Source organism: Gopherus flavomarginatus, chromosome 4 (assembly GCF_025201925.1).
Source record: "Gopherus flavomarginatus isolate rGopFla2 chromosome 4, rGopFla2.mat.asm, whole genome shotgun sequence".
Lineage (NCBI taxonomy): Eukaryota > Metazoa > Chordata > Testudines > Testudinidae > Gopherus > Gopherus flavomarginatus.
In genome coordinates, this window is record NC_066620.1 from 141334454 (window position 1) to 141344666 (window position 10213).

Consider the following 10213-nt stretch of genomic DNA (forward strand, 5'->3'; position numbering starts at 1 on the left):
CGGTACTTGTTGCGTGTGGACTCGTGCTGACTAGGATTAAACCCCTTGCGGGCTGATGCTTTGGCAGTTCAGAGCATTGAACGGAGTGAGAGTGGATGGTTAAAAACAAGCACCCCTTTCTTTCCCCATCCGCAAGGGTTTGTTTCCGAGCCCCCTTCAATACGGCCCCCCCTGTAATTTACCTAGGAGGGCAAAGCCCGCCGAAGTGTTTCAAAGCCCGTGTAATCAGAAGCGGATCTGCGCTGTGACAACCCCCACCCCGGTAACCGGATTACTGATCGTTGCTCTTGCCGCTGGTTTCCTGGTCGCTCGGGTCATCCGTGAAGCAAACGTCCACGTCGCTCTCGTTGTCAGTCTTTTGCTCCGGCTCCGGGGGCTGGTAGCCGGGCTCGCTTTTGTCCTCGGCCGCCTTGTGGAGGCTTTGGCCCGGGTGCCTGGATTTGACGTGGCGCTCCAGGTCCCTGCGCCTGACCAGCACCTTGCCGCAGAACTCGCAGCGGTAGGGGGTGTTGCCCTCGGCGTGCAGGCGGATGTGCTTGTTGAGGTTGCTGGGGTCGCCGAAGGGCCGCAGGCAGACCTTGCACTTGAGCGGCTTGTAGCCGGTGTGAGTCCGCATGTGGATCTTGAGGCCGTACTTGCGCGAGTAGAGCTTGCCGCAGTAGAGGCAGAGGTGGCCGCTCTTGGGCTTGCCGCCGGCTGGGCCGGCGGCGGCGGGCTGCAGGCTCTCGAGGCGGCCGCGGCTCTTCTCGGCCGCGATCTCGGAGAGCTGCTGGGTGTGCATGGCGATCTCGCGGTCTATGCCGGCCAGGGAGCCCAGCTCGGCCGCGTGGAGCCCCGCCGCCGGCCCGTTGAAGTAGGCCACGGAGTCCGGGTACTTGAGGAGGTTGCCGAGGTGCAGCTTGAGCGGGTAGCAGGGGGCGCTGTAGAGCAGCTCGCCGTTGTAGAGGGTGAAGGGCACGAGCGGCAGGTTGCACTCCCCGGGATAGGCCTTCAGCCCCTCCAGGGGCGGCAGCGAGAAGCGCTCCAGGTGCAGGCCGGCCCCGGCGGGCAGCGGCGCGTAGCGGCTGGGCGCCAGGCCGGCGTGGGGCAGCCCCCGCTCCACGTGCTTGAAGGCCGACGTCTCCTCGAAGTGCGAGAGCAAGGGGAAGGCCCGCAGGCCGCCGGCGCAGGCCAGCACGGGGGAGGGGCCCTCGGCCGGGTGCCCGCCGCACTTGGGGTGGGGGCCGCCCGCCAGCGCCTCGGGCCCGCCCCGCCCGGCCCTGCTGCTCCCCAGGGCCTTGCCGAAGCCCAGCCCGCCGGCCTTGCCCTCGTCCGCTTTGGAGAGGCCGGCCGGCCTGAACGCCGACCTGCCCCCCGGGTAGAAGCTCAGGCCGTTGCTCCCCGCCGAGCTCCCCACCAGGCCGAGGAAGGGCCCGTGGCTCCGCCCCGAGCCCACGCTCATGTCCAGGGCTCGCTCCTGCTCCTCCTTCCCCGCGGGCCTGCGGAGCGGCCTCAAGGGCGGCGAGGCGGCGGATTCCCGCTTGATGCTCTCCCGGGCCGCCTGCTGCAGGCTGTGGGGCCTCAGGGGAGCCGCCGCGCCGGGGGCTTCGCCCGCCGCCGCCGTCGGGGACAGGCTGAAGAGCTCCGAGGCGCGGGCATGGTCGGGGTGGTGCAGGAAGCCGCGGCCGTTGTTCAGGACGCAGTGGAAGTGGACGTGGGCTTTGAGGCTGTTGGGGTATTTGAACGTCCTCCAGCAATACCAGCAGATGTAGCGCTCCTCCCCTAGGAAGAGAAGCGGAGCCCGCCGTTAGACAAACAGTGGCGTCCCACCCGTCGGAGCCAGCCAGGGAGAGGCCTGTGCAAACCCTGGTACCGCAGCAAAATGGCCCACGATGGCCCCGGGACTCCTGCATTAGACAGGCCAGGCAGGGCCTTTAAAGCATTGCTAGGAGGGGCGCAATGGAAAGTAATGCTGCTCTCACTCGCTGCCCACTACTTTTGCTTCTTTCCCCCAAGTTGCACAGTAAAGGTCCGATCCAAACGCCATTGAAATCAATGGGGGGGGGCTTTGGTTAACTGCAATGGTTTGGATCGAGTCCTAGCTGCAAACGGGGTCTTCCCACTTCTGCACCCGCCCGCCCAGCGCCTCCTTTAGGGACTGGAGTGCTGCCACAACTATCTGGTTTGCCTTTTCAAGCTGGGTCACAAAAGCCTCTTGAGACAGGAACTGAGCTGGGCTGGCCTGGGCTGAGCAGAGCTGGCTGGCCGGAGGTGGACTAAACTGAGTTTGGACTGGGCTAAAATGGGCTTGGGGAAACGAGAGCAGCTGTGGCCTTAAATCGTCTGTCGCCAGGCCCATCTGTTGACGTTCGCAGAATAGGTAGCTTATGTCGAGGAGTTGACTAAAATGAACAAAGGCCAATCTAATGATCGTGAGCTCCTCATTACCCGGCCAGACAATCTCCTCTATGTATAGGCCATATGTAATCATTCCTTTTCAAAGGACAATGCCCTTTGTGTCCCATCCCTAAACATTTAGGCTTCCCTGAAGCGGAACAAACCGAAATGGCCATGTTTGTGTTATGACTTCATGTTACTTTAAACTTAGACTTTTCTTTCTCTTCCTTCTGAGGAGTAAAATAAAGCCTGGCCTGTTTTATCAACCCTGACATTGAAATATATCTGCAGGAGATTTTTTAAAATATATATGATAATCTCTCCTACTTACCAGCATCAATAACTTACAAATTAGACATTTCAAACAATTAAAAAATCATAATAGTAGTAGTGCAGGCTCTGCATTACTGACCATCCCTAACTTTATAAAGAATCCACTAAAAAGGCAAAGTTGTGGAACTGAGAAAGTAAAATAGTATATGTTTCAAGATTGCCGGAATCCTATTAAAATATTGATGAAATATCTTTACAGGCAACCTTAGAAGGGGAGTAAACAAACACCAGAAATTTCTCCTTTGGCCTTTTAAGAAATGTCATAGAAACATAGTTCCAATGTGTGTTAAAATGATACATTAACTTGACGCAAAGCAGGGAAGAGTGCAAGAGAAGCGTGTAAAATGGTTGGGTTGTTAATGAATAAGTTCACATGGAATTAGCACACTAAACAGCCTTTTAAAAATGACTTTTAATTCAGGAATCAACCAGTGTCAGTGCATTCATTCAGTATCATTCAGGATAAAATAAAAGTCTTTCCACCCCAACCCCCCATTCCCTTTTGGAACACTTTCATGCACACTGAATAATGAAAGCACAGAACAAAACATGGGTTGCGTATTTTCTCTTCTGGTAAGTATTATGTAGTTTCTGTCATGCATAGCTCTCACTAGCTTGCCTTGAAGTGAATGGTCTTTATGGATCTCTGCTGGAATCTTAAATCGGACGTTGTGTGTTTTTTCGCACTGCTGGGCTGAGCTGGGTGGGAGGGAAGAAGAGGAGTGTGTCTGCTGAGGCCTTAATTGCTCACTTGCAGTGTGTCTAACTCTGATCCATTTCAGTAATCCTATTACCGTGCATTGAGATACAGGTAAACTAGCTTTAAAAACGAAAAGGCTTGCAGTTAGAAAGAACCTCCACAGCCTAATAAGCCTATTGTGTTGATTTAGAAACTTCTACTTTTTGTCTCTTTTCAAAGAAGTTGTGTGGGTGTTTATGTTCTTAACAAAGTAGTTGCAATACCAACTAAGCTTTGTTCCAAACGCAAACGTATCCTGAATAAAAACCAACTCTTTCCAAGCAATGGGCTATTAAAAAGAGCCTTGTTTATAATGTTACATCAATTTAAAACTAAATTGATCTAGTTAAAAACTTTGTTCAACAAAATCGGCTGTCTAGAAGTTTCTTCTTGCATTTTTTCAAAATGCTATCCATAAAAGTGCATAGGTGCTGGAACTAGGGGTGCTATTGCACCCCCTGGCTTGAAGTGGTTTCCATCAGATACCGTGTTTGTAGTTTGGTTCAACTGCTCTCAGCACCTCCACCATACAAATTGTTCCAGCACCCCTGCAAAATTAGTAATAACTACACTTACATCTTGTTCCATTTATTATGCCCTCATACTGTATTGATTAGTCTGAAACTTTAGTCTGGACGTTGGGAAACAACTGATTTTAAGAATAAAGATTGCATCATATGTGCTATATTTAACTGGATTAGAAAGGATATGAAATAAACATATGTATTTTTACAGTGCAGCAGATTCTGCTGTCCTTATTCTGAAAGAGCAGTGCTGTGGTAGTGTAATCCCATTGGAATTAATGAGATTACTTCTGGAGTAAGGTAATATTCAAGGTGAGTATAGGCGGCAGACAGAGTACTTAGCGGCATTTCACTTTTAATGGAGATCAGTATAGCAGTCTTCTCCCGTTCATTGATTTTGTTGCAACAGGTCAAATTCTGCAGACCCTAATCGGGGCAGTAGCCCCCTGGCTTTAAGAATTTGACCCAGAGTTTGTTTCCCATGTTGCAGTATTGTAATAGAAATGATTTCACTCTCCGTAGCATGACATAAACTATCAATGTTAGGTACTATTGTAATAGTGCCTCTCAGTATATTAAATAACAGGCTCTATACTGATATTTTTTGAGTGCTCCAGGGCCTGAATAAGCTCCAGGAGACGATCAAGCCCTTCCTCCTTACGTAGGGCACTGATTTATGTGTGGAAAACCTTCTGAGCAAGAAGTGTGTAAACAGTGCGGGATCGGGCTTCTGATCTGTAGGAATCATGTAATCCCTCTGCGCTGCTCATTTCGCCTTTGAACAAGTCTGTTCTGTTATCAGGCTCTTTATTCAACCTAATCTGTGCAGGGAAATTTCAGAGCAGCAATGAATGTATTCACGCTCCAAGCAGAGTGACTACGTAGACCATCACCAAAAGCAATTTTCAAAACGAGCTTCAATCTGTTGCCTTCGTTTTCACTAGGAAGAGTGTATTACGGTTTTGCAGAGATTTGTATGAAATACTCAATGTAACTGCTCTTAGAATACAATTCTACATGCATTGAAACCCCACGTCAGCTACAAAATGCCTGCACGTGGAGAACAGCACATGGAAATATGCTAGCTATCAGATTCATAGGAAACCATTTAGACAGATAACTGAAATATTCTTCCTATGTCATATTTCGAAACATATATTTTCCCCCTTTCAGAAACTACCGGGTTAATAATTTTGAAACATCGTTTATGTTTACACTACAACTTCACCTAACAGCAAATTGCAGATAAAAATAATTTATCCAAGACTGATGCATGCCAAGTGCTAATTTGCTAGTGCACATATATAAACTGAATTTAACTCCCCATTATTTTTACTTAGTACATCCTAATATGCGTAAACTGACCATTACCCTTTTAAAACGACTAAATGAATCTGAGGAGTCGCTGGAAATTGTCCCATATTTAACCTGAGAATGGAATCTGAAGCTGTAACCAAAGGGAAAAGATTAAAATGGTGTTTTAATAGGGCAGTAAGATAAATTATTGTAAAAATAGAGAATTATTGTTTATAAACGATCTTAAAATCCCACTTTTCCTAAGAAAATTATAATATATAGTCGATGTTGAAAACAATCTCGTTATCTGAATCCTCCAATGTATTGTCAAATTGCTGGTTCCACTTATTTCAAAACAACTTTTATAAAACAAGCAGAAGGAACAGACGACTGGTTTACAATAAAAACGGTGGCTGATGAACAATCATAACTGCGGGTGTTATTTTTAAAGGGTCTGTCTGCAAACACATATTTTACTTGCTTAGGTTTTCTAATTGCAGTTTTATATCGCAACGTGGATGCTAATTATAACGTTGTCCTTAGGGGGAAAAAATTGCAATTGGGAAAACGGCATGAAGTTCTCCATTCGAAAAGGCACCTGTGAGTTGTACTAATTTCTACGCAGTACCTACTGAACAGAATAATAAAGTCCAAGTTGTACCTTTCTCATCGTGTGTCGGAGTAGCAGTGATTGGGATGTCAAACCACTGAGCCAAAGAGTTTGAATACCACACGGTCAGCTCCTCCCCTGGCTGGACATCTCTAAGCGCTCTGTAGAAAATCTATTCAAAAAAGAGAAAACCTAATCAATGCCCCTGTAATGCAACCCAGCGCTGGTAAAGAACATTCAGACAGAACGTTGCATGCAATCGAGAGAGAGAGATACCTGTCCTCCTGGTAGATCTGCAATAGCTTCCAGTGTCTGTTCTTGTGTGCTTCTGGCAGCCCGGATTAACCCTATCCACTCCAGAGCTGAGCCCCCGGCTTCATCCACTAATTCCCCTCTCACCATCCGTACCTAGAACACAGGCATCAGCCACTGTCATTTCCACACAGGATCCAAGCAAGACAAAACACAAACACAAATCCCTTATATAAATAAAGCCTAAACGTGCTTCTTACTGGCAACCTTTGCATCATCTTCCCATCCAGGGAATCGCTGGTTTAAACAGTAAATATATAAAGGCCGAACAAGTATTTGCGATTAACAGCGAACTATTTGATAGTGGTGAAAGAGAAAGAAGCAGCTAATTTATAAGAGCTAGATTTTGCCACCCTTACTCACATTGAAAGTACTTGTGCACTGAGATAAATGAAGTTGCCCATGTAGTAGGTTGCTACTCGTTGCGAGTAAGGATAGCAACATAGTCTGGCTCCAAAAGCTGTAACTCTTGCGTTATTGTAAGAACAATTCTGTGTAAGTAATTTCTCCACTGGACAGCATTTGCTAAATTGTATCTTGTTCAACTTCTGCAGCTGCCTTTAGTTTTAATTTTTAAGCTCATTTTAAAATGCACAGGTAATATATAATATTCACGTTTCTTAATGAGTGTGGTTTCGTGCCTTACGCCTGTAGTGGAGCAGTTGTAAAATACGCGACTTGTCAAAAGAAAGGAGGGAGAGAGGAGAGAATTCAGTTTAGCTACAAAGTCTCTGAGCGTCATACTTCATAATCTGCTGGCCCATACAAAGAGAAAATGAAGTGCCAGCTCGCTGAATGACCATGTAATAAAAGTCAATTGAACAAAGCCGTCTAAAGAGAGAAACCAATGGAGCCAGATGAGAAATAAATTTGAGGGGGCTGGCAGAGCGTTTAAAAACAATTAAAGGGCATTAAAAATCCAAGTGGAATTTATGACCAACCTGTGCACTGGGGAAGTGTGGGAGAAGAGGGAGTGTTTGCCTTGTGGCCATCGCATCCATAGATCCATTTACAACACAGGCCAGTTGAAAACACTCTCTAGCAGAATTTGCTGGGGGTTACTAGTTCCTCTCCATTGCCCCTCTTTGTTTGTAAGGGAAGATTTTGAAACTTTGAGGTGTCTGCTACTGGAAGCCTGAGATATTTTCCGCATTCCAGACTCATGGAATTAACATCAGTCAGGTCCATCAATTACACGCGACTGTGTTGATTTCAGTACGTCTCTATTGTACATGAATTTGAGCTCTAAACCACGGATTTGTTTTCAATAGCTGGAAAAAGCTGGAGAAACCGCCCTTAACTCTGAGCCTTGGCTCAGCACAAGCATCTGGGGCTTGTGCTGTACCTGGAAATAACCTAGCCCCTGGAATATTTATAAACCAATCTCATTCTCCCATCCACCCGCGTCCAGCTCGAAAATGTACAAATTATTACTGGAGGTCAGATTTCGATACCGGCCGAAGAGAAGACGATTTTTAAAAATATAAATAAAAAGCAACAGCGGTGGTATCCAGTATGGCTTTGGCTGACCTTGTCGCTGTGCCCCATTGTATAAACACCAAATAAATAAATATATCAACGAAACCGTTACAAATCCAGGGACACTTGGACGGAGAATATGATTTCTCTGAACAGGTCGGTAAATACGTTTCAGAAAGACCAAAAGGGAGAAAGGAAGGAACAAATCACCAACAAGTTATCAAAGCAACAGCATCTGAGAGCATAGCCAGTTCCACAAAGCTGCAAACTAGCGAAACTTCCTCACACCTAAAACCAGGGGCAAGCACCTCTTGCCCAGGTTACATGGAAACAGACTCTGCAATCACCGGCTGTGCAATGTGCCTCCCTATCATCCCTCTTCTCTTTGGCTTAATGAAGATCTCCAGGGCAGGGACATATCCTCTTGTCTGAAAACACCGCCACAGCCCCTTCACCTTCCCGCTACCAAGACCAGCCTGCCGTAACACTATCCAGCAATGCAGGGAGTGGGCAGGAAGGCTGGATAGGTTTTCTATACATTCAATTTCAAAGCCGTAACAAGGAATCTTGGGACACTTTATCAAGCGCTTCCCTTTCTTTCCTGGTACTCTGGCTTGTTCTAAAAGGCAAGATGAACCGAGGAGAAGGCAGCCTCTTCTCCTAAGTACAGATCCCCCTGAGTCACTGTCTGATTAAACAAGGTCCAGCAGTGCAGGAAATACCTTTTTTTTAGGTCCTGGCTCCCTGCGGTCTGACAGGTACTTGCCCAGTTTGAAGATGCCCGGCACAGGACCCAGACGCAGTCCGGCTGGGATGCAACTTTCTGCGTTCACGCTGATGGCCAGAGCCCTGCTTGTTTGCATTGCTGCCTCTGGGTATAAGGAATCGGGAACCCAAAGCACTTAACGGGGATGGAGTGACAGAGACAGCCAGCGAGCAGGATGAACACAGGCTTATCTCCGCCTGCAGAGTGACGCGGTGGTGTGTGCACGCCGGCTTTTCAATTGGAACAGGAGGGGTACCCCTTGGCACATTGATGCTCTAGGGCGCAGAGTTTGGTGAGAGAGTTTAGCTTTCACAGCAGCTGCAGAGTTCCATCCAAGTGGGTCACGTGGAGCCTTTCCCTAACCCTCCTGCATAATCAAGTACTTTGAATGGCTAGCAAACAATGGTCCAGGCGACCTTCCCATTCCTAAAAATCCAATTTGTCAAGGGCAAAGAAAAGGCGCTGGTGAATCAAAGGTCTGGAGGGACCATTAATCCTCAGCATGGGGTATTGTCCCCGAGACAGTTACGATATTTTAAGTGACAAATCCACTGTATAATTTCTCCATAAATTTTACTTCCTTTTATTGTTCCTAGACAAACCAGTTTTGGAAAATAAGTGACTATTTTAAGTCTACTTGGCTGATTCTTTTGAGGTTTAATATACTTCAAAGATTTTTAATTCTCTTCCCTTGGCTTTATTGTAAAGAAGATTAAACAAAGAGATGGGGAATGTTTTGAGGACTTGTTAACTTCTATTGATTCCTGGCGTGTGCCATACAGAAATTGGGCAGGTACTTGATGGGAAAACACCAGAAAATACCTACACTTTAAAAAAAAAAGACCATATTACCATTTCAGTGGATTTGTTTCAGGCCAGTAACCTATTTATAACAGCTCTGCTCCGTAACTTTTATTTTCTTCTGGGATGAATGGCACGAAATATGAAGCATTGTTGCCCTTTTAAATCGCGAAGTGTTGCAGTTGTGAACACCGTGGGAATTTTTTAATTCGTGTTAGAGAAATTCAAGAAATGGATTCAAACACAAACAGACATCACAGAATTCTAAAGAGGATAATGTATGTTTTTGTACCCCTTCTAAATTAATACCTCTCCAGGTTATTTTTCCATATGCAAAATTGCTTCCACTGAGAATACTTTTTTAAAAAGTAAAAAAAAAAATGTAACTTAGCCTAGATTCCAAATGATCTGCACTTTTTGTAAAGGGTGATCGTGTTTTAATTACACAAACATGAAACACTGGTCTAAGAGTAGCTTGCAAGTCTATTTGTAGAGCATAAAAACACTTGAGAGTGGGGGGCGGGGCTGAAGAGGAAGATTTTGGAACGGGAGTTTATCCTGATCCTTTAATTGGACACACACACACATACACACACACAATCCAGATGTGCACAAAAGACTAAAGAATCAATAATTGAAACTTCTGTTTGCGCTTTTATGATTTTCCCCATTTCTCAATAGGAAGCTCACTGTAATATACGTAAAGTTGACCTAAACAGGCTACATCTGAATGTTTCTTTCTTTGAAGAATAGTTGCATATGCACATTTTAGACATTATTTCCAATAGCAACTGCCCTCGTTTTTTCCTGTAGTTTGATAAATAATCCAATCCTAATCAGTTCAAAAACAAACTATTAAAAAGTTAGTCTTTTAGCTACAGCTCATAATAGGTTATATGAAACTGAGTAAATGCTGTGCACTGCAGGCAATTATCTAGGCATTATATCTTATAGCAGATCGCTCTCAATATGTCATC

The 10213-nt window shown here is 46.0% G+C and overlaps 1 protein-coding gene across 1 annotated transcript; it reads right to left on the reverse strand.

Annotated features, from left to right (window-relative positions):
* Nucleotides 1–271: 271 nt before the first annotated feature.
* PRDM13 (PR/SET domain 13) lies at nt 272–8532 on the reverse strand. The gene is made up of 4 exons (XM_050951623.1): nt 8392–8532; nt 6155–6286; nt 5930–6050; nt 272–1761 (listed from the first exon to the last, which is right to left on the reverse strand). The coding sequence occupies exons 1-4, from the start codon at nt 8530–8532 to the stop codon at nt 272–274; spliced, it is 1884 nt and encodes a 627-aa protein (XP_050807580.1).
* Nucleotides 8533–10213: the final 1681 nt, after the last annotated feature.

Coding starts and splice junctions, on each gene's coding strand:
- PRDM13 (XM_050951623.1), bottom strand. CDS start 8,532: ATGCAAACAAGCAGGGCTCTGGCCATCAGCGTGAACGCAGAAAGTTGC. Junction 6,287..8,391: donor AGCCAGGACCTAAAAAAAAG/GTATTTCCTGCA, acceptor CCTGTGTTCTAG/GTACGGATGGTGAGAGGGGA. Junction 6,051..6,154: donor CAGATCTACCAGGAGGACAG/GTATCTCTCTCT, acceptor TTTTTTGAATAG/ATTTTCTACAGAGCGCTTAG.